Below are 24,592 nucleotides of genomic sequence, written 5' to 3'. Positions count from 1 at the left end.
GTGGCTGACTCTTTCCTCCAAGAGCATCCAGCACACTTCTGTGATTGTGCTGCCATCTATACCACAGGCTCTGAGTCACATTTGTGGTCTTGTCTTTAAGACTACAAGACAAGTTCCTTGAGGCACATTACATGTTCTGTTTCCTTTAGAACCTCTCCCTGCTCCTTCTCATTCATTTAGCCAACCGTCCATTCATTCGTTCATTGAACAAGATATTTAATATTCTATATGCCAGATAGCCCCCAGAAATCTGTTCAAATTAGGACGCAGAAAGACCAGTGCTCTTTCAGATCAGCAGTCAGGCAGACCACACTTAATGTGAGCATAGACACCTTAGATACACATGAAATTTGGAGAGACAAGTGAAGAAAGCGTGGTTAACAGCCACAGCCCTGGAGTTAGGCTGTAGAAATTCCATCCTAGCTCTGCCACCTGCCAACAGTAACCTTGGGCAAGTTACTTAACCGATCTGTGCCCCAGCTTCCCAGGCAAAAAAAAAAAGAGAGAGAGAGATAACAGAGGTACTATCTTACAGGGTAGTTCTGATGATTAAATTAGTTAATATATACATATACAAAGTGTTTAGCACCTGGAACATAGGTAAGATATACCAAAAAAAAAAAAAGGTATTATTCCTGTAAAGAACTCAGTACCCAGAACCCAGAGTGGAAGTCTCAACCCACCACCCGTGGTAACGACTGATATGTGTTGATGTCTGTCCTTCCTGACTTGCTCTCGTGCTTTATAAACACACATATACATATATACAAGCTTATCATCGGATTACATAAATCAACTCACAACTGAACATTTTCTGCTCCGTATTTTTTTCCGCTAAAAATGTATTTTGAAGATCTTTTCTTACCAGTTCAATGGCATAAAGCTCACCTCTTCCCACACTCCATTCCATTCCCCAGAAGAGACTCATCACTACCGAATTCTCATTCTCCTACCAGTGGACATTTAGGCTGTTTCTCATTTTTTGCTAGCAACATCACCTGCGATGAACATACTTGTATGTGCCATCTTGGAGTATGCATGCATCTAATTCCCTAAACTAGAGAAAAATGGAATTCCTGAAGCCATAGGCAGTGCATCTTTATTCATGGACAATCAATCACATTTCTTTGCCACGTTGTCCCCTGGGGCATGCCTTATCCCTGTTGTAGTTCCTGTATCTACCTGCAGGGGGAAGCACTACACCATCTTGGCCTACAGAGGACCTGAATTCCCCTGACAATGTGGATGGCGCTGGGTGGAGGCTTTGCAATGTCCTTCTCCCAAGGCAGTGCTCACTCTGGTACAGAGATCCACCCTCCTTCGTGCTTTCTTCCACAGGTTCCAAAAAGCTCCCAGTTTAGGCGAATCTTGGCTCTATCTTCCAATCATCTGGGGGCTAAACCTTGGGCCCTAAAACACTGCAAAGCACCAAAATGAAAAGGGTCACCTGGTGGTGTCTAGGGTGCAGACTCCCTCAGAGGGTTTTCCCTGAAGGTACAGTTGCTAGAAAGCCATTCTCAAACAGTGTTCAACCCCTTCCTAGCTATGAGACTTCAGACAAGTCACTTAACCTCTCTAGCCTCAGCGTTCCCACTCATTAAAAGGGGTCATAACACCTATGCTCATGGAGTTGTCATGTAAACTGAATGAGAACCAATCAGAAAATGTGCACAAAGCATCTTGCACTGGGCAGGGCGCACAGGAGGTGTTCGGCAAATAGTGGGTAGCATTAGTAACAGCAAAATTACAGCGATGATGTCATGTTTTATTCTTCCCACTGCACAGATGAGGAAAGCGATTCTAGGTGGTGAAGTGTCTATGCACGGTCACAGAGGACAAAAGGGAGGCTTGGATCTGGATCCTGAACTTTCCATATTCATGCCCCTCTCCCTGCTTCTCTCCGCTCCCCTCTCACCAGCAGTTTAAGGGGGTTCACACCCCCTTAAACACCAGGCCAATCCTACACCTTGGCCCAAGACAGACAGGGGAGGGTTTTTAAAAAGGACGTGGGCCTCACAGGATGTAAACAAGAGAAAGTCCTTTAGGGTCTTGAACCCGGAGCAGGTGCTGGGTCCAGCCACATGGACTGGAAAGTCCCTTCCCATTTAGACCTGCTTTGAGGGAGGACAGAAATCGGTGATGTGGACTCTGCCCCAGTAGCATATTTTAATGTCATGAGAAAGTAAAACCCTAATTAGCACTCTGTCTTCCAAGCTCCTTCCATCTGCACCATTTTTATCTGTGTTAATTACCTCTTACAGGGACCACTAACTGTAACAGCTTCCCAGCCTTTTCTCTCAGCCCAGTCATTGTAGAGCAACCAGAGGATCCTTATAAAACATAAGTGGACTCTGGCCCTTCCCTGCCCCAAACTCTCCCCATTGCTTCTGCTGTAAAACTCTCCACAGTGCATCTTGAGCCTGTGTGCCTGGCCCTGGTGCCTGGCCAGCCTCATCTCCTGCCCTGCCACCTGAGCTTTCTTACAGGATCAAGTACTCCAAGCTTTTTTCCACTTCAGGCCTTTGCACGTGATGCTCTGTCCCTGAAAGTACATATCTCAACATACTTACTTATGCAAATGATTATTTTATTATCTACACCTTTCTCAGTTGACCAGGAAGGCAAGAAATTGTTCTGGCTTGATCAGAGATGCTTCAATAAGTAGAAAACATAGGACATAGTAAGAGATTCCACATAAAGAGACAGTGAAGAAATGAAAGATGCTTTCTTCTTGTAATTGAACACCAATAAAGAAATTTACCTCTCCTGAAGTTACCAATGATTTCTCTAGTAAAATGGAAATAATCCATTAATTTCTCCTTTTGTCTTGGTTGCCAGAGGGCTCAGAATTCAATTTCAATATACTGTTCCTATCAAAGGCACCACACACACACACACACACACACGCATGCACTTTCCAAGATCACTTCTGATTCCTCTACCTTTTTAATGAAGTGTTTTTCAGGTTAACTCACTCAATTACTTTTGACTTAAGTAAGAATCTTAATTATAAATGCATTAGCAAATAAGCAAATGAGATATGTAAAGTTTAAAGAGGGTGTTAAACTACACCACTCACATGGTAGATGCTCAATAAAACCACTGCCAAGTGAATAAACACTAAAATCTAAGCACGTTTCTAGAATTAGATACCTTTTCTACGCAGCTGGAGATGGAGATCCTTTTTACAGATGCCTGGGCAATATTCTGCTTTCTTCTCTTACCTCTCTCCCTCCACTCTATAGAAAGGCTCTGAAGCTACTGAGTTTGGTCTAAGAACACATGTCATTTGTAAACATTCTCCTAAATGAAAGTCCAAAAATTGTTATTCTTATATTATTTTGGAATGATGACATAACTGGGCAGTGGTGTGGTAAGAATTCTGTTTCTCAAAGAACTGTAGCTTTACAGTAGCATCCTCAACATCTGTGTGCTCATCAGGGAGCCAGGACCTGCGATACAGCCATGCCATGACATGGCCCATCTGCTCCGGCTCTGTGCAGCCACCTCGCTTCCTTGAACTGCTGCATCCCAGGGTAAATCGAGTGGACCACAGAGCATTGGTGTGAACCCATCCAAGACCCCACCCCTGAAATGCACTCAACATAAGGATCATTAAACAACATGACAACATATGTCAAAACAGAAATGCAAGGAAACAGGTGATTCGACAACTGAGGAAATGTGAATACACAGGGATAAAGGCCAGGGGAGATGGCAGAGAAATGCATGATGTCCAGTTAGAAGGATGGGAACGTGGGTGTCTTCTCCCCTTTTCTGGTTTTCTTTAATGCTATTTAAATATGCCTTTAATTTGGGCCTCACGAAGTAGGTTTTTAAAAACTTACGGCTGGATAGGAGAGTATTTAAGGAAAGAAGAACATTTAAAGAAAAAGTTTTTTTTAAAAAAGATATAAAAACCAACTGTTCATTCCTTCCACCCTCTTTTCTTTAAGAGTTTGACCTTCTCCAAGGGTTCAGTGTGAGGATGCAGAAGGAAACCTTTGCTTCCATGCTGGGAACACCGGGATCTCAGAGGCTGGAAGAAAGACCTGACATTTTAAAGTCCCTGCTCTCCACTGTCATTGCTTCTAAATGTCTGGGTGAGTTAAGGCTGTGTGAAAAGAAAAAACATAAACCTTCAAAGAGAGGGATAAAATCCTGACCTTGGGGACAACGCTACAAGAAATCTGCAAGAAAGTGACAGATAGGCTGTCCACCGCTTTGCAAAACAACTCATGAGGACAGAACAAATTCCAGAAAGATATTGATTCCTTTTTAATGCAATTCTTCAGTTATCCTCAAAGCCTGGCTTTTAGTCTGTTATAATTTAAGTAAATTGCTTTATAAATGTTCTTTTAAGTTTCGTCTGTTTATTCTTTTTTTTCTTTAAGGAAAACAAGATCCTCAGAGTCATAAATATATTCAGTCAAGATGAACCCCAATGGGTTTGCAATGGAGCATTTTGTTGTCTGGGATCGATGTTTGAAGCAAAGAGATCCATCAGGAATATCTGTTTATATCCATATCATTTTCTCAGTTCATGAATAGATACGTTAATGGGATTTAGTCTCCTCCCAGACTCTTGATATCCCTGAGCCTCATCACTTTCTGACAATTCTCAGTTGAAAAGGTGATGGGCTTCCAATTTAATTCAAGCTCAGATGAAACATCTGAATTCAAGGTGAATGAATCAACCATTTCCTAAAATCCTACTCAGCCGATGTCTGAAAAATAATGATAGATATGATGACACTGAAATGTAAAACTCTTGTGATAAGTGGGCATAGGATATCAATCACGAAATATTACACGAAATATATACGTGTAAATACATGAACACACACACAATAAACATGTAAAAGAGTTTAACTTCACTGCAATGTGGGACTGAATGAGGGGATGTAATGGAGGCAGGTCGGAGCCGCTGCCATCACCATGACCTGTGGTAACCAGCGAGAGCTCCCCGCCAGAAGAGTATGAAATAGCAGAGCGCACCTCGGTTAATGGACAGCACTGAGATGACAGGCTTTCTGCTGCCACCCGCAAGCGGAGGGACTTGGAGATCATGCAGCAGAAGCAGAAAAAGGCAAATGAGAAGAAGCAGGAACCCAAGTAGCTTTGTGCTTCGTGTCCAACCCTCTTGCCCTTCCCCTGAGTGCCTGGAGCCAGTCCCACCACGCCCATGTCTCCTCCTGCAGGGCCCACAAGTCCCAGCCCTGATGGCTTCCCTTTGCCCTGAGTCTGCAGCAAGTCCCTTTTATGCTTCCTTCCCTCATGAGGTGGCCTCTCTCCTCCTGGGTCACTCCCAGGGGTGACAAGGTTACCCCTTTCCAGTGTTTTTTATTCCTGTGGCGCTCACCCCAAAGTATTAAAAGTAGCTTTGTAATTTGAAAAAAAAAAAAAAGAGTTTAACTTCACTATTTAAGTTATGTAAATTAAAACAAGATACCTTTTTGTCTACCAGACTGGCAAAAATGGAAAAGAAATACAATACCCAGTGTTGGCATGGCTGGAGAAAAATGAAGAGCGTCCAGTGCTGTTAAACGCTGGTGGGACGGAATATACAAAACAAATTACTTCCCAGGGGCAGTATGGCAACAGTTAATCAGAAGCTTTAAAATTGCGCCTCTCCCCCGAGCCAATGCCACCTCTAGAAAGACAGCCCAAGGAATTATTAGAAATGTGCCTAGGCCGGGCGCGGTGGCTCAAGCCTGTAATCCCAGCATTTTGGGAGGCCGAGGCGGGCGGATCACAAGGTCAGGAGATCGAGACCATCCTGGCTAACATGGTGAAACCCCGTCTCTACTAAAAAAAAAAAAATACAAAAAACTAGCCAGGCAAGGTGGCGGGCGCCTGTAGTCCCCGCTACTTGGGAAGCTGAGGCAGGAGAATGGCGTGAACCTGGGAGACGGAGCTTGCAGTGAGCTGAGATCTGGCCAGTGCACTCCAGCTTGGGTGACAGAGAGAGACTCTGTCTCAAAAAAAAAAAAAAAAAAAAAGAAATGTGCCTAAAGATGAATGTGCAAGGATGTTTAAAGCAGCAATATGGATAATATTAAAAAACAAACTGTCTAACAAGAAGAAATTAGTTAAATAAATCATGTACCTCTTCACTACAATATATTATGCAATCATTAAAAATCACACGGTAGAAACATTTATCAAGGTGGCAACACAATCATCACGCATCGCTTGGTGTAACGAGTAGGCTAGATAACGATGCACAGAATGGCAGCTTTGAGGAGAATTCCCAATATAAATGCATACACAGACGCACACAGAGTACTCTAATAGTCAACCGTGATTATTTCTGGGTAGGTGAGTGGGTACAATTACTACCGATTTGGGGAGCATCTTTTGGTGTTTTTCCGAAGTTTTCAAGTTTTAAAAATTAAGTCCAGGCTCAGTGTGGTGGCTCACACCTGTAGTCCCAGCACTTTGGGAGGCGGAGGGGGGTGGATTGCTTGAGCCCAGGAGCTCAAGACCCGTCTGCGCAACACGGTGAAATCCTATCTCTACAAAAGAAAAAAAAAAAAAATACACACACACAAAAATATACATACACACCATGCTGGGCATGGTGGCGCAAGCCTGTAGTCCCAGTGACTCGGGAGGTTGAGGCAGGAGAATTGCTTGAGCTTGGAAAGTTAAGGCTGCAGTGAGCCAGGATCACACCAGAGCACTCCAGCCTGGGTGACAGAGCAAGGCCCTGTCTCAAAAAAAAGAAAAACAATTAAGTCCATATATGTTAGGTAATTAAAATAAAGAGGCCGGGCACAGTGGCTCACGCCCATAATCCCAGTGTTTTGAGAGGCCGAGGTAGGAGAATCGCTTGAGCCCAGGAGTTTGAGACCAGCCTGGGCAACATAGTGAGACCTCATCTCTACCAAAAATAAACACAATTAGCCAGGTGTGGTGGTGCACACCTGTAATCCCAGCTACTTGGAAGGCTGAGACAAGCAGATCACTTGAGCCCAGGAGTTCAAAGCTGCAGTGAGCTATTATCGCACCACTGCACTCCAGCCTGGCCAAAAGAATAAGACCCTATCTCTTTAAAAAAGAAAAAAAGGAAAAAAAAGGAGAAGTGGGGAAGAAACACATTTTAAGAGCCTAGACAAATTCCTCTATTACACATTTCCTATGACCAAACAAAATGCCCCTTTAACTTGTCCAGTCTGTGACAGCAGAGTTGATGACCACCAGCCTTTGACATGAGGCCCAGGAGAGACCCTGCTCTCATCCTTGAAGTGTGCTGATCTGGCAGTGTGGACGAATTCAGAGACTCCGCTATTCAACAAGATAATTTCACAAGTCACCAGTTTATTCTAATGGGGGTTGAACTGAAGTCTCAGTTATCTACCAGGGAATTTCCACACACAACGTACAAAATAAAAACCTGACAAAGGTCAAGGCATGGTGAGAGAGATAAGAGAGAAGAAAAGAAAAAAAAAAAAAAAAAAAAGGAAAAAGTGCCCAATGCCACCTCTGTCCCTGAAATCTAGTTAATAAAATGCATACAGTGTGCCCAGGAGAGAACAGAGCAGCTGCAACCTAGGTTTTCTCATCAAATAGCTACAAAGCCATTCCCACAAGGAAAAAACTCAGGGAGGAAACGCATATTTACTGAAATCCTGCTCTTGCTGCACCACGCTGGGCTGTATGCCTTGCTTCTCTCTTAGCAGCCAGCCAAGAGCCCTGGCAATGAGCATGCACTTTAGAGGCTGGAATACCTGGATTCAAATCCTAGTCCCGCCACCCCTGACCGTGTGCCCGTGACGGGTTACCTCCTCTTCCAATTCTCAGAGTCCTCTCCCGGAGGGTATGGTGAAGTGTCAGTGGAGCATGTACGTGAAACCCACACAGAGCTTGTGATGTCACAGAAGATTCCCAACGGTGGTGATATTTTTTAGTGCACTAAGTACTGTAAGCATCTTGTGTGTGTTATCTGTTTTGTACCTTCTACATTGCCAGGAAGAGCAGCATCTGGTAGGAAAACAGATCCCAACACAGGAGTCTGAACATGGTAAATGATCATCAAATGTTCAGACCAACGGATGCACCCAGTGCTTTAATACATTATCTGCATAACCATCAGTATCCCCATTTTAGAGATGAGGAAACCTGAACAGAGAAGGTAAGTAACTTGTCTGCTATTTTACTATTATTCCCATCACAATGTCATTGAAGAGGAATCTGAGAATCAGAGAGGTTAGGCAGCTGGTTCAAGGCCCCACAGCTAGAAAGTGGTAGAGCCAGGCTTGGAAACCCAAGGCTTCGGAGCTCAGGCTCGAGCACTGAGGGGCATCCCTTCTCCCTGCTGTTGGGGCAAAGACGCAATCCCTCAAGTCAACAACACCTAGGTGTAAATCCTAGCTCTGCCACTTTCCACCTTTGGGACGGCCGGCAAGTGACAAACACTTGGCGGTTTTGGAAAACAAAGTGATGAAAATGATACCTACCTTGAACTTCACAGGGTGATTATAAGTCTTAAGTGAGTTTATACACATACAGTGAAAACAGTGTCTGGCTCATTCTAAGCCCTCTATCAAAGGTTATTATCATACAATGAGCAACAAAGAAAACACCAAGAAATGCATTATCTGTGTCATGACAGAAGTGAGAAAGGCTGGGGGGGTTCAGGAGGGAAGAGCAGGCTCCTGGAAATAGGGACAGTGGCAGAGGTGAGCAGGCAGGTCCTCTGGAGAGGATGTACTGAGGCTGCAGCTAACAGGATCAGTGGTTGTCAACAGCTGGAGAGAATCAAAGCCTTACTTCAGAGGAGGGTATGTTGCTTACTTGGCCACAAGTGGACACAACTTGGCGAACAGGACTGTCTGCAGGTAAAGATCAGAGCATGGGCAGCCCAAACATGAGGTTGAGGAGTTTGGCGTCTGCCCTGCAGGCTCCCAGCTCAAGAGCAGGGTTGTAGGCAGGGCACAGCTTGATGAAATACATATTTAGAGAGTGCACCCTGTCACCAGGATGGACATCAGACTGGTGGGCAGATGAGTAAGACAGGAGACAGACAAGCTGGCCAGGAGGCTACTGCAGTTCGGCAGTCCTGGTGGTGATGGTGGTGATGGGGAAGAAAGAGGTGTGGTCTAAGAAGTGCTGGAGAGAAGTAAAGCCTGGAGAGCCCAGACTCCCTGGGGCTGGTACAATCCTCAAGTGGGAGAAAGTGGGGAACAAGAGCAGGGGAACTATCCATGATTTAAGGGCGAAAGAAAGCACCATGAGTAGGCAATTAAAAAATAGATAAATACACTAAAAGGAGGCACAGATCCTGTGCAGAGACAACAAGGCTAGAAGATGGGTGGAAATGCAGACATCTGGGGAAAGAGGAATTTGAGGAACAGCTGTACATGTATGTGGACCTGCGAAGCAGACTTAAAAATGTCAGGATTGGAAGGACTTGCAGGAGGAGAGGGGCTCAAGAGTCAGGGAAAATTTGGGAGAAATGTATGGTTCACTAAAGAGAAAGAGGAGGGAGGCAGAAGGAAAGAGATGAAGAAAAGGAAAAGGGTACACTGGGTCCAAACACCACAAAGGATGCCACTCCTCTGTCTAGGGACAGGAGGATGGACATGGCAGAAGGAAAATCCCTCCCTTGACTTTCAAAGTTTTCCTATCCACATGGGAGGTTCATTTCTGAAAGCTGGACCACGTTTCTTTTCTTAATCAGAAATCTCTTAATGAGACTTAGTACACCTTTTCAGATGTAGTTAAATAAATTACAGGGTTTTTTTTTAAGTGCAGAAGCCCATGTTATCAAATCACCAATTTCACCTGCATTAATTGCTTTAATGGGCTCTAAAAACAGCCACCTCCTCTCCCACCTCATCAGGGTCACTGGGGAGGCCATCAGGGAAGGTTGCTGGGAAACAAAGTTATGGATGCAGCCGATCCAGGGGACAATGCTGTCACACTCTGGGTCACGCAACTGTCTGGTATGCCACCCACATTGTTATAAGGCCTCACAGATAATCAGAAGGGATGGTGGGGGGACACATAATTCTATTCAACCACCGGGCTTTATTACTGCTATAAAGCAAAAATGCCGATGCCAAAAGCCAGATAGGAGCAATTACATTTTTAAAGAAACTTTGTCTACGTGGGGATATTGACTACATTTAGTAAATGACTCTGCAATTCAAACAGCTACAGTGGATCACATGGGCCCTGAGTCCAGTATTTTCTTCCAATGGCACCTAAAAAAAATCCAACCAACCAACCAAACAAATAAAAAACTAAGCAGGCATAACAGAAGACTTTCAAAGATAAGCGAAGGCTATCCATACCATTTTTCATTACAATGCTTGCAGCAGGACCTCCCCTGCCATATTTTCCAGACTTTTGATGTTCAACAGCAACAATGACATGTTTGTGAGGACTATGGGCCAGGTTTGGTGGTAGGATAGCTGAGTAACAGAAGGGCAAAGGGTCCTGCCCAAGGTCACAGCCAAGTTACACTGTCAGATGAACCCAGGTCCATCTCCAAAACCCATCTCTAACCTCTTGGGTACATACCTCCCTTCCTTAGATTCTCTAGTATATCAGTTGACCATGCACAAGCGGAATCTTGCTGCAAAATAGTTAAGTATGGGGACAGGAAAGTTCACCTCTCTGGTCAAGTCTTTATGGGGATAAACAGTGTTGGGGATGGAGGAATCCTAAAGGAAGACAGTGTTTCCCAAACCTTAGCATGGTTAAGGCTTGCCTGGGCAGTTTGTTAATTCTTAAGCAAGCTAACATTGTAAATTACCACTTCTAAGGCTCTAACACCCGGGTATTTGGGAATACCCTTTTTAATATCACTTTACTCTGTTCTTCCCCGCAGTCTACAGCTTTAGAATCCAGGAAAGAGGACATTTGGGGGCTTGTTTATGGAAGGCTGATCTATTTGCTTTGCATTCAGAGTTGAGAGGATGCTGATATTAGAAAACTCAGGTGGAGAGAAAAAAAATCATGGCGAAACTGGCTGCTAACTGAAGCAAAGCCACAGCCAATTTAGCAAAAGGAATACAAATTCTCAAACGGGGAAGGAGGCAAAGGTGCTGGGACTGAAAAGAAAGAAAAAATAAATCCATTTATGTATGCTCAGAGAATAAAGCAGCTTTTAAGCATATGTGTGGTTACTGGAAACTTGGCCTTCACCCAAAATGCTGGGCTTCTAGAAACCTGAACAGTTTTTCTTTTTTGTTTTTTTTTTTTAAAGAAAGAAAGAAAGAAACCCAAAAGCCAGAAGATATATCTCACCCAAAATTGGTTCATTGATTGCTTCAGAATGCATAAATGATTCTATTTTGGAATCAAAGACACAATCAGGCTGCTGAAATAACCCACTTCTGGGAATGTGGTTTGAAAATTATGAGCAAAGTGACAAATGAACTAGCTGAAAGGGTCTCGCAGGGTGGCTCTGGGCTTCAGGGGATGAGAAAAGTCGTTGAGTATCCAGGCACAGACCACATTTTTTTTAAAGGCCTTACACTCAAATAGCAGAGGGTTCCAAATGTTGCCACATCTAGTAGTCATCTGATCCCCACAGCCACCTGGGAAGGAGGCAGGTGGGAGGTAGTTATGCTCATTTCACAGCTCCTAAGACTGAGGTTCAGAGGTGTCACGTGACCTGCCCATGGCCACACAGCCAGCTTGGGGGTAAAGCACACACTAGAGCCTGTGGCTTTTTTCAGTGTTTTTGTCTAGCACCCACAACGCTGGCATACACAGACTTCCTTCAGATCTCACTCTCAGGAGCTGGGGAATTCTGAACTCACGAGTGCTGGATTAGGAGCAAGATCATTCCATTCATTTGGCAAATATTCATTTATTTATTAAAGCACCTACTGCATGCCGGGAGCTGGGGATGCGTGAATGAGCAAGGCAGATCAAATCTTGGTTATCCTGGAGCAAACTTGTAACGGGGGAGACAGACCATAAACAGACATAAAGAAATGTCCTTTTAGTAGTGACAAATGGGCTGCAGGACACTAAAGCCAGGTAAAAGGATACAGGAGTGGGCAGGTGGGTGTACTACTTCAGCGAGGGTGACAGGCATGCAGAAGCGTGAGAATGTCACAGCACTTTAAATGCTGGGTGACCTGCGGCCATGGATGGGTCTATATCCCCCAAGGACAGAGGTCATGTCCTGTTCATCTCTGATGTCCAAGTATCAGCCACAGGCCTGTGTGTGGTAAGCACTGCTCAGAGCATGCATGGATGCATGTCTCTACTCAACAATGGAACAGGCTGAAATACACCACTCTCCCTTGATATGTATGTAGGTCTCAGACAGCACCCCCCAACCCCTGCCGCCAACTCAGTAAAGTGAAGTCTCTGGTTGGTTCTTAAAAGGCCCTCAAATGTCAAGTACAAAATGTGACATCTGCCATGCTTTCTAGTAAGGGGACTGGCTGGCATTGTCTTCCAGGAGGCTGACTACAAAACCCTTGGGCTGGGGTCCAGGCAGGGAGGCCACTTGCTCCTAAATCCAATGGGGACCTTGAGCTCCCCAGTTCCAGCTCCTTGAGCATGACCCTCCTCGCCTGCCTGCTCCCCTGGGGAAGGTTAAAGGGAACAGGAGGGATAAAGCACCCAGCACATAGTACGTACTTGTTAATGTCAGTCTCCCCTGTTCCCAATAGGCTTCCAATAAAGTAAAGTTATAGTGCAAGTGCAATGCAAACTACGTACTCCAGGTGACAATGATGTGTCAATGCAGGTTCATCAATTGTTGATAATGGGGGCGGTTAGCATGTGTCCACTATATGGGGAATTTCTGTATCTTCTGTTCAATTTTGCTGTGAACCTAAAACTGCTTTAATAAATAGTCTATTGAAAAATAACCACAAGTGCACTGGCCCCATGATGCTGCTTCCTGCAGCTGACACCAGGAATGCACGGAAAAAGAATGGAGAGAGAGTGATTCCCATTCTCTGCACCCTTTCTGCTTGCCAGGCTTTAAAAGTAAAAGGCCAATGTCAGCAGCACAAAAATCTTAAAAATCACCCCTACCCTGGGGCACAATTAGAAGTCTGTGTGAGTTCAGAGTTAATATCAGATTCTTCCTCAGGAGTTTAAAAAAGAAGAAGTCCGTTTTGAAAGATTTGTATTTCAGCCTCCAGATACCTCCAGCCATTTAATGTCATTCTTTCTAATCAAGATTCTCTGGTCCTGGCTGAGGATTAGTCTGGGGTCCCTGAAAAGGGTAAACCAAAGGCTTCCCTTCCAGGTCATAAAACAACCTTGCTAGAAATCACCAGTTGGAGCCTAATCCCCTATGAACGCCTGCTTTGGTGCAAAGCCCTTTGCAGGATGGAGGGGGGATTATGATTCTGAGAAGACTGTGCATGTGCTTCAAGCTTGAGCAGACAGGCACATGAGCGAGGGGCTGCAGGCACTGACAGGTGCAGGCAGGCTATGTACCGTGAGTGCCGCTGAAGGCAGGCAGAGTTGGGAAGCAGCAACATACACACAATCCAATCGGTCGGGGGGTTAAAGGATCACACTTATCTTTGCAGCTCCATCCAAACGATGAATCGATGGCAAGTAATAAACAATGCTGGGTTTGTCAGCAGAGGGGAACGACAGGAAAACAAGACACTGGTGCTGGTGTGGTTCTATATTTCCTTCATGTCCAGATTCAAGTCAGGAGGCAAGAATTTTCTATAAAAATACCGATTTTTTTTTTAAGGGCATTCTCTTCCACCCTACAAAATGCTTTTTTGATTTAAAGAGTAAATAACCAGATGAAGGAGGATTTTTGTCCTATCTAGGCATCATAATTTTCTAAAACCTTGAGCCTCAGCTTGAGCCAACTAAATATACAAGACTAAATTAAAGAAATGGACCCTCTCAATGTACTGCATCACACTCTGGATATGCAGCAGCCACAAATCTACTCAATAATGGGCTTATTAATAAGTGAGCTTTTCCACATGTCATTGCTGGCAGGACTCATAGGACCCAAGAGTGAAAGCAGGGCTAGAGGAAAGTCTGTGCATGCCATGGAGCCATGGTTTCCAAACTGGACACAGGAACGAGACCAGGGGGAGAAGTCACATTTCAGACACAAAGTTGGAAGTGGTAATAATTTGTAATGGCTTCAGCTAACCATGCACAATGGGAAAAGGACAATTGTGTCATTTAGAACATGCTGGACCAGATATAATGTCTTATATTAATATGGACAGATTCTTTCCAGGTTATTATGCAAAGGGAGGGAGGGTGCGATCACTCTAATTAAATGAAAGTACCGGCAACAGTTCTTAACTTCTGGAATATTTCAATTCTAATATGCTCCTTGAATTCTAATATGCTCCTTGAATTTACCCACGGGGTGCTGAGGCCATAAGGAAGCACCTACTGTGCAATTTTTATTGAGATGAAACATACACATATATGTACATATCTCAGCAGTACCCGGATACCCTGTGTTCTGCTACCCATGTAACCAGGAGATTCAGAAGGCAAGTGAGCAAGTGCATTTGATTTTGAATGCTCCCAGGGCAGTGCTGTTTGTGCCAGAATCCTACTGTTTCCTCATTTGCTCCAGAATAGCACCAGGGTTGGTGTTCATGGGTCAAGAGACAGCAGTCCAGCTCTCGTCAGTACAATGTATAACCCATCAATTTCCTGATTTAGTAGGATGCTACTACGCAAGAGTGCCAAGATCCTCATCTCCCAATCCTTAGCCAACTTTCCTTATTCTGTCTTAAATGAAAGCCATTTCAAAAGAACAAGAAAACATCAGATTAGACATTCTAAATGCCTTCTGTGTAGCACATACCAAGCAAATCGCAGACTGTCTAAGCTGGAAGGGATCTTGGACAGCTCCCGGCCCATCCACCCTGGAATGCAGAGAGGGTCGGTGACTTGCCCAAGGTCACACAGGAAGTATGCAGCAGGGCCTAAAGCAGCATCCCTGGTCTGTGGACTCTTTGGCCAATGTATCAAGCACATTTGGCTGAAAACCTTTGAAAGGTCTACTTTTTTATTATTATTAGTTTGGCTCCTGTTCATTCAAGATATTTTTTCAAAACTCAAACATTTCAACATAATTGCAAATAGTACATGACTTGCCTTATCTGGACTTGTCACTGCTGATTCCTCAACTGGGTTTCAAGAGAGGGGTGGAAGCCCCAATGGATGCAGTATCAAATCCTCACTGAACTGCTTCAGGTAACAATGGATGCTTGATTTATCAGAAAGAGAAGTGGAAAAAACTTTGCCCGACCCACTCTTTAAAAAGCTGCAACGCTCCTTTATTCATAAACTCTTAGGTAACTTGATTCCTAAAATTTAATTTAACTTAATTTAATTTTTATTACACACGCACACACTGAATCTCTCTGTTTGGGAAGCTCAGAGGATCTCCTCCCCCTCAAACCACCTTCCATAGCAGGAGAAAAATAAAGATCGTTAAGACTGAAAACACATCTTCTACTAAATGCAGTGTGGTATCCTAGAACAAAATAAGGACACAGGCAGAAAAATTGGTGAAATTTGAATGAAGTGTGAAGTCCAGTTAACAGTAATATACCTTTACCATAAAATCCCTGATATGGTGACTCGCAGCACTGCAGTTTACAAAGAACGGCTCTCCATGGAGAAATGCTGGTTAAGGGCAGTCTGTGCCTGGTAGAAAAGCTGGGGCCTCTTCTGGCTCTCAGTTAAGAGGTTTTTCGCTCTTAATTTTATGGAAATGTGTCAACAGTTCTCCAGGTGTTCTTTTAAACTGTCCCTGAAAGTACATGAGGAGTGCCATGGCCTCAGGAACTAAGTTCCGCCTCCTCCGTTTTAAATTCCACCCACCAAAGAAAAGTCTGTCCTCTTTTTCCCCTGGGGTTAATGTAACACAAAGCAGCCATCATTTTGCCCGTTGCTTCTGAAGGGTCCAAAGGGGTCCATGCCAGGCAGGTTATGTGTCCTGCCACGGCTAGAAGAGGGGTGACCCTGGGGCAAGAGCTCATTTTGCCAGTGTAGCCACTTCTGTTGGGAAAATGACAGTAAAGAGACAGAGCCACTCAGCTCACACAGGCTCCTGCGCCACAGGCTCCCACACTTCAAGGACAGCTCTGCTCCTATCAACCTCTCCCTTGCTGGCAAGGGTTTATTCTCAGGCTTCAAAAACTATGACATGGAGAGTTTAGGTTCTACTCTGGAAGCAGCAAGAGTAAATAAACGAGCTAAAGGCTGGTGCTGCTCTGAGTCACAGTTTAACAGCACCATGGTGTTGTTGAGGGAGGTTCAGAGAGAAGATCTGGAGCGGGATCAATGAAATGGTGGTGGGGGAGGGCAGGGGTTGCAGGCCGGGAGCACTGCTGGTAAACTGAAACTCATAGTCAAGCAGCTTGACCCTTATGGTATGGCTGAGTCTGGGGTGCAAATGGAAGGGACACTCTGCATTTTGAATGACCAAGGTAACTGACAGTCTTTCCAAAGCCTAGCACCTTATCACCTTGTGACCGTTAAGTTACCCAAGTCTTTTTAAATTGCCACTCAAATAGAATCCACATTTATAAATGATCATTTACATCAAGTATCTTTAGTGCATAAATTTATCATCTGGGAACTCCAGACCTTTTAAGGCCAAGGCTAATGGACTACTTCTTTATAAATATATGGAATGCTAAACAAAGGGAAAAGATTGATAGAGGGGGAAGAGGAATTGTTGCATGGAAACTCACAATGAGCTTTGCCCACTGCACCCTGGAAGAGTATAAACCGATCGGCCTTTTTCCAGAAGCTGCAAAGAAGTTTCAGAAAGCCTCAAGGGCTTCCTTCAAAGGGGTTGATGGGCTGGGAAGCAAATGAGTGAAGCCGACATCAGGTGCACAGCCAGGGAGATGGCTCAAGACTCACCTGGACACAGGTCACTGAACAGCACTCAGGAGGAAGTGGCCATGGGCCTCTGCTGCCTAGGAGTTTCCCAGGAGCCAGCAGGCCCTCAGCTGGAGTTCAAAACACCTGCGCTGGTGGGGAACAGGGGCAGGGGGGTGTTTTACAGAACAGTCCAACCCCCTGAGAAGCATTTCTCTGCAGAAGCAGAGCATGTGTCATTGTCCCTTTTCCCCCAAACTCTTCACTTCTTGTACATAAACGAGGTGGGGGAAGGGGAAAGGGGGAAAAATGCCTGCAAAGGATCCATGAATCCACCCTGGACCCAACACTATCCATCACACTCCAGCTGGTTTTCAGTAGCCCTGGGCTGTGAGTTCAGTGAGCACACACACTCCTTTAAAAAGCATGATTAAATCCCTGGAAGCTTGTTGTCATGAGGTTGTATTTCTCAATTAACAGATGGCAGAGAGGACAAATACTCTCAGGGGCTGGGAATTTATTTTTGACATTCAGGCAGGAGTCTCATTTCCAAAAAGGTTAGGGACCGCTTATTTGGTCCAGTGGCCCGATTTTCCAAGTGGAGAATAAGAGGTCCTGAGAGGGCAAATGACTTGCTTCAGGATACACAGCCTGTTCCAAAAACAGCGGCGTCAAGCCAGGGCACTGTGGATCACACAAACGGCCTCCTCAGGCCACTTAAGAGCTAACAAAACTTTCAGGGAAAAAACACCCACAGAATGGCAGCAGCAAAGGCCACCTAATGATGCCAAGCAGAGATTTTATCTCTTTTATTGCTCATAAGAATCCACAGCCCTTTTCATACATCGTAACCATACATTTGCTCAAGTATTTGATATCGACTACACTAGCCTTTAAGCCTCACGAAGGCAAGGGTCATGTCTGTTTGTGCAAAACTACGTTCCCAATGCCTGACAGCTATTTGCTCTATAAGCTATACATTCCTGTTTTAAAGTTAAAAAAAAAAAAAAAAGGCCCAGAAAAGCCAAGTGATTCGCCTAAGGACACACAGCATGGAGTTACTGAAAAAGCTGTGCCACTCTGTCCATACTCCTCTCCAAACCACAGCCCTACCTTGACGGCCTCCGCGTGGGTCACCCGGGCCAGGGATTTGTCGTTGACGCGCAGAATCTGGTCCCCGACCCGCAGTCCTTCCTTCTCAGCTAGAGAGCCTGGTTCCACCAGAGACACGTAGATGCCCACGCCATGCTCCGAGCCCCCACGGATGCTGAAGCCCAAGCCCTCGTGGGCCTTGGCACGCCGCAAACTCACCAGGCGCACCTCCCCGGGCCCCGCGCCGTCGGGGCTGCCCCAGGCGGGCTGCCTGTAGGGGGTGGTGGCGGGCAGGTAGAGGCCCTCGGCAGTGTATTGGTCGAAGAGCAGCTGGTCGGAGCGCGGGATGACCAGACGAAGCATGGGCAGCAGGCGCCGCTTGACCGGGCTGTCCAGCAGCACGCGCAGGGTGCGCACCAGGTCGAAGACGTTGCGGCGCGCGTGGTAAGCGTTCAGGCAGTGCGTGAACTGCTCCCGCTCCGCCTCGCTCAGCAGCGCGGTCAGCGCCTGGTGCAGCTGGCGCACGTTGGCAGAGAGCAGTCGCAGCCCCGCGCCCCCGCCGCCGCCCGCCCCGGCCGCCGAGCCCAACGAGCCGGTGGAGGACGAGCTCACCGACAGGCCGTCCAGCGGCGCGTTCATCTCCACGCCGAGGCCCGGCCGGGCTCTGGGCGCGCGGGGTGTCGGGGGTGCCGCTGTCCTCGCGGGTACTGGCGCGACAGCTGGATCCCCCGGAGCGCGGAGACGACGGCTGGAGCCTGGGTTTGGGGAGCACAGATACAGTGGCTGGATCCCAGGAGGTCGCGGAGACCGCTGCTAGAGTCCCGGAGGCGCCAAGACGGCGGGGGTCGCGAACCTGGAATCCAGGGGACGCGGAGACGTCGGCGAGTTCCTGAAAGACACAAGAGTTGGCTGCTGGAGCCCGGAGGTGGAGGAGACTGCGGCTGGAGTCCGGGGGGCGCAGAGTCAGCAGCTACATTCTGGAGGACACGGAGCTGACCGGTGGCTGGAGTCGGGGGGCGCCGCAAAGCTGACCTGACCGCCCCGTCACACCATGCCCGGGGTTCCCCAGGCGGGCAGCCCGTTCCTCTAGGGCGGGGGGGACCCCAAAGTCAGAAGTTGGGTCGGAGGGCGCTCTAGTCCCAGAGTAGTCCGGGGAGTCGCAGTCGGTGAAGCCGCGCGGGCGTCCGGCAAGGGGTGTGGGGCATGCCCGGGGCAGCCCCGGGATGCAGCCGCCCGGGGAGCCTCCGCGCCCCTGCGCCGCGCGGCCGCGAGCCTGGACTTTGCGAACTGTTGAGCAGCCCGGGCCGAGTCTTCCAGCGAGTTCCGACGCCGTCGCGTTGCCAGTCCGGCCCGGGCCCCGCCCCCTCGCCCCTCCTCCTGCCCGCCCCCTCCCCCCCGGGCTCCTCAGGAAATGACGTCCCGCCCGGTGCGCCTGGCCGTTGCCTGGAGACGGGGTGAAACAGTCCAGCCCCAGCGAAGAAAGGGGTGAACGCGGGGGTAGGGATGGAAGGAGCTCCCGCGTCTCCTACCCCACCTGCAGAGCCGGGAGCGGGGCTCAGAAACTGCGTTTTTCGGCGTTGGCAGCGAGTGCCGGCACCAGGATCGCTTTGGAGCAATTAGCCAGCTAGCTAATTCACAATTCGGGGGTGAAATCGTCAAGTTTTTTGTTTGTTTGATTTTTGCTTCCAAAATACTGGGCACTTCAGTCTCAGTTTTCTTCCTTACAGTGTGTGGCGCTCCCCTCCTGAACGCGCCCTGACATGACAAGTTCAAGGGTTTACGTGGACGGTCGTTGGCCACCTACTGTGTGCGAGAGACGAATACAAGCAGAGACTGCTGTCTGCCGGAGCCAACTCCGTGGCAGGGATGGATCAGACTGGACCCCTTCCCAGTCTCCATTGCGAGGGAAAAGCCACTTTCAGAAATATTATATAAAGTGTACACCCCACGCTCGCACACACACATACTAATGAGCGCATATAAAACTGGTGAAATCTGAGTAAGGTGGGTGGATTGTATCAATGTCAATGTCCTGGTTGCCATCGTGTCAGCATGGGGGGAAACTGGGTGAACGGTCCATAGGATGTCTATGTATTATTTCTTACAACTGCATTTGGATCTACAATCTCAAAATAGAAATTAAAAATATGCATATTTGAAGTGACTTGGAGAAAAACTCTTCTATGCTCTCCCATCCCTAGGCAAAAATGGGAAGATACACTCAGGTGTGCCCTGGAGTCTGTCATCACCCACCCAATCCCCCAAATAAGATATAAGTAAAAGCCGTGTGCTTTTATTCTAAGGGGGAGCTTCATCGTGCTACACACACAGACACACACACCTCTACCTCACACACATCCCTTCCAACCTGAGCTGCCTCTCCTAAGCTGCTCTCCTATGTATTTTTCCGAAATCTCTTCCAGGATTTCCATTGCAGAACCAGCTGACTTCTATCCAGTGTAGGGCAAGATGGATGATTACCTGGAGGATTTGGTTTGTGGTGGACCCAGAAGGATAGATCATTCATTTATTCATTCGTTTATTTATTTGGTTGCTCTTCATTCCACGTTTTTGAATCATCTGCTCTGTGCCGGGTCATGTGCTAGGTGCTGGAGACCCAGGGGAGAAAGATCAAATAAATAGAGTTAAAAACCAGAGTGATAAGTGTTGTAATGGCCGAGGGAGCCAGGTTTAGGAGAGGAGAATATGGTAAGGACTTTACTGCAGAAGCGACACCTGAATGAAGAACCTCTAAGGAGAATGGACTTCTCTAGACAGTGGGGAAGAGTGGAAAGGTTTTCAACACCGTTGACTTAATGCATTGAGGCTAGGAATGGAAGCTGTATTTTCCCTAAAGATCTTCAATTCTTTACTTCCCTAAAGTAGACCTAGGTTAAATTAATGCCCAATAAACATATTTAACAGCATGTCTGAGGAAGATTTTTTTAAAATAGCCAATTAGGCTACCTTTGGACATCTGTCTTACAGCTGTAAGTTTAGTAGTTAATAGTGTGTATCCTCATTCCTCCTTTGTAACTGACGTTGAAGCCTTTCATGCAACTAGACCAAGATGTTTAAGAAAAAAAATCAATCTTCTCCACCCCAGAAATGTATCAATGACATACCTCAAAATGCCACCAAGCAAGGCTTAATTGTATGCAGTTCAGGTTTCCTGCTAATGTATTTCATGCTCAGCTTTCACTTAGTTTGTGTTTTAATTACAATTACTGTGATTGGCTTGATAAATGTATCCCAGGAGCTAAGATCCCCAGTCCCAACATTTTATTTCTGTGCAAAGGATGTTTTCGAGGAGGTGTTTTGCTTTAGGCAGCAGAAACCAGGCTGCATGCAGTCGTAGTAGAAAAAGAAACACTTTTTCTGCAAACGTCAGAGACCATCTGAGATGCTGTGCTATTGTTTAATTTCATAGAGGATGATTTGGGAGGGCAGATGATAGAAAAAGAAATCGTTGGAGCTTCTTCCATCCATCTTGCATAACCACCTTAGAATCAGTTTGCACTGTGTCCCCTCAGGCAAGAGGCAGTGTATGACTGTGCTCAAACCTCCAGAATCCTATTTCATGTATGAAGATGTTTGTCATTCAGAAATGAGCTCTTTGAAATGCTTTGGCTTCTGAGGGCTGCACTGCAAGACCTGGGAGAAAAACCTGAGTACACAACCTGGCCTTGGTTGCATACTGCCCTCTTCAGAGGGAAAATATTATTCTCCCAGGCACATAGCAGGCTTCCGTTTGCTTTCTTCACCAAAGCCACTTTTAATTGTTCATTAATGCTCCCCAGCTCTGGCCAGTGAATGCCCTTCCCTTAGGAATGTTCCTGGAAACTTGAACACACTGGAGCAGTTGAAAAGACAGAAGGAAGAAGAGTAAATTGTGTTGGGCATTTTTCTTTTTTCTTTTTTTTTCTAGACGGTCTCATTCTGTCACCCAGGCTGGAGTGCAGGGCATGATCATGGCTCACTGCAGCCTCCACCAGCAGGCACAGGATCGTCCCACTTCAGCCTCCTGGTTAGCTGGCACTGCCATGCCTGGCTAATTTTTTGTATTTTTCATTGAGACAGGATTTCACCATGTTGCCCAGCTGGTCTCGAACTCCTGGGGTTAAGCAATCCATCCGCCTTGGCCTCCCAGAGTGCTGGAATTACAGATGTGAGTCACAACGGCAGGCCTGTGGTTTAGTTCCTGTGTGTTGGTTTTAACCAAGAAATTGAGCTGCACTCTGGATACCAGGCAGAAAACCATTATTCCAGTCTCAGAGCTTCCCTTTAACTAGTTGTGTGACCCCACAGCAAGTGGCTTCACCTTTCATCTGTAAAATAAGGCTCCCAAACATCCTGCCTCCCCAGAAGACAACTGCAACCTGTATGTTTCATGTTCTGTGCAACAAACGAAAACATGTTGCAACTCATAGAGTAACACTGAGTTGTTAGTTATTTTCCCTCTTTGTTATGGCAATCTTAAAAAGCCTTTTGCTATTAAATATTTCATAGTCATTGGGAGTGTCTTTCCTTTCCTTTTATCCACTGGAATATACCTTTAAAAGCAATGGAGATGAATTTGAGATGCCTTTGCCATGGGATATACAGAAAAATAAAGCTAATGTTTATTGAGTGTCAAACTGTTTTAAACACTTGTATTTTAACTCATGCTATCCTCCCACTACTCTGTAAGGGAGATACCATCATCATCACCACCATCATCATGATGCTCCTGGTGAAACAGGACATTGAGACATAGGGAAGTAACCATACCCAAGTTTACAAAAGTAGTGAATGGAAGCGTTGGGACTTCAACCCAAACAGTCTGGCCACAGAGCTCCTACTTTGAACCCCTATGCTGTGCGACCCCCCTAATGTTTGGCTCAGAAATGCTGAACTGTCTCAGTATCTCTGCTGGGGCTGGCATGAGGACCACATTTTCCCATGGATGGGAATGATACGAGGGTCACTCTTTCTCTAGAAAATTTGGCTGGGAATATCAAAGGTTAAAAACAAGCCACATGCAAACGATTGCTGTTTCATAAGCTGACATTTTGTGGTGGAAGGACTGAATAGGGGTTTAGTCAAGAAGATGTCATTGGGAGAGATGGAGAGAATCTGGGGACCCCCCAGGGTTCTCAGCCTGATTGCAGGAGAAAGAAGAGGCTCAAGGTTATCTAATGCTGGCTGTCACGAGGAACCTTTCCCAGCTCTGGGATCCCTGGAGAAAGGATGTTAGCAACTGGAGTTATCACTCACGCTCCAGGACCACAACCTTCCTCTTCCCTGCAATGTCGGTGGGAATGATATCAGCAACAAAAAGAGAAGCAGTTGCCTCTATGAGTAGTAGATAATGCAGACAATATTGATGGAAGTGCAGGGAGATAAAAGAGAGGCGAGAAAAAGAGAAAGCACAAAAATATCAGGAAAAGAGGAGAGATACTGGTATTTATCTTGGCCTAAGTATAATCTCCTGAGTCTGTCTCATCATTATGGAGAATCGTATTATGTTTGTGCAAGAAAGGGAGTTAGAGCACAGAGCTAGTCTCCAGGTTCAAACCCCATCTCTGTTATTCACAACCTTTGTGACCTTGGGCAAATCACGGAGGGCTTTTTTGTACCTGAGTTCCCTTACCTCTAAAACAAGGACAGTGGTGCTGTCATCAGTGTTATTGCAAATATTGATTGTGCTTTTATATGGAAAGTGTTTTTCAATATGCCTTGCACATACCAGGTGCTCCTACAATGCTTGACACACTTCTCAAAGCTCTTACCCCACAGGAGCACCTCAAGGGCGAGACCACGGCTCCTTTATCTCTCTGTGTCCAGTGTTCAGCCCAAGGATGAGCACACAGTAGATTCCTCAGTAACTATTTGCTGAATGGTTCCTTAGACTCCTCCCTCTCCCACTCTTGTGTTACCTATGGGACACTCAGGGGCCAGAGAAGGTTGCTGTCTTGCTCATAGCCCTGCCAGTAGCCAGTGGTGCCTGTCCCAGGCTTTTTCCTCAAGGAAAATATGTTAAGTGATTCCTGAGGGCTAAGCACTTTATAGACATTGTTTCTCTTAATCCCCAGAATCCTGTGAAAAGAATACTATTATTACCTCCACTGTACAGATGAGGAAACCGAGTGTCCAAGCAATGAGTTTGTTTCTCCAAAGTCTGTACTCTCACTGCATCTTACAGTAAGACAGGTGGGATTGATGTCAATTTCTCTTATACAGCTTTGGGGGAAATAGCAGACTATTATGAGAGCAACAATGAATTGCACGGAGCTGATTTGTGGGCTGGAAAGAGGCAGAGTAGTGGAAGAGACCTTATCAGGCATGCTGTGCTGTAATCCGATTGCTACGAAGTCTGTTAAGAGCATCTTAAATCAGGGGATTAGGTATTGGTTACACTGGGACACTCACTCCAACACCAGCTCTGTTCTGATTAGAGAAGCCCCTAGCAAAATCATCCTCGCCATGTACACATCAGCATGGTTCACTGGGGCATCCATTCATGCATTCACTCCATTCATTTATTCAGATGGCACTTAGGTCCCTCTGCTCTGCCAGACTACATTCTGGGGATTCAGCAGGAGCAAGACTGCCATGGTCCCTGCCCTCCTGGAGCTGACAGTCAGGAGCCGTCTCATTGTGTGTGTCAAATGTGATGATGGGTGGCTGGATGCAGTCG

The 24,592-nt window shown here is 46.2% G+C and overlaps 1 protein-coding gene and 1 pseudogene across 5 annotated transcripts in view; one reads left to right on the top strand and one right to left on the bottom strand.

Annotated features, from left to right (window-relative positions):
* The window catches only part of WHRN (whirlin), a 105,098-nt gene extending 85,800 nt beyond the window's left edge, over positions 1 to 19,298 (bottom strand). For 4 of the 5 annotated variants that reach the window (XM_033237688.1, XM_033237689.1, XM_033237690.1 and 1 more), the window contains exon 1: positions 17,935 to 19,298. In XM_033237688.1, coding sequence (XP_033093579.1) covers positions 17,935 to 18,552 — 618 coding nt within the window. In that variant the 5' untranslated portion in view covers positions 18,553 to 19,298. The remainder of the gene's footprint in view (positions 1 to 17,934) is intronic. The other variant, XM_033237691.1, reaches the window with a different exon arrangement.
* Positions 4,939 to 5,135, top strand: LOC117098784 (annotated as a pseudogene).
* Positions 19,299 to 24,592: the final 5,294 nt, after the last annotated feature.

This window comes from Trachypithecus francoisi, unplaced genomic scaffold (assembly GCF_009764315.1).
Source record: "Trachypithecus francoisi isolate TF-2019V2 unplaced genomic scaffold, Tfra_2.0 Lachesis_group16, whole genome shotgun sequence".
NCBI lineage: Eukaryota > Metazoa > Chordata > Mammalia > Primates > Cercopithecidae > Trachypithecus > Trachypithecus francoisi.
Note: the sequence above shows the minus strand (reverse complement) of the source record. Positions and strands in the feature narration are given on the sequence as shown.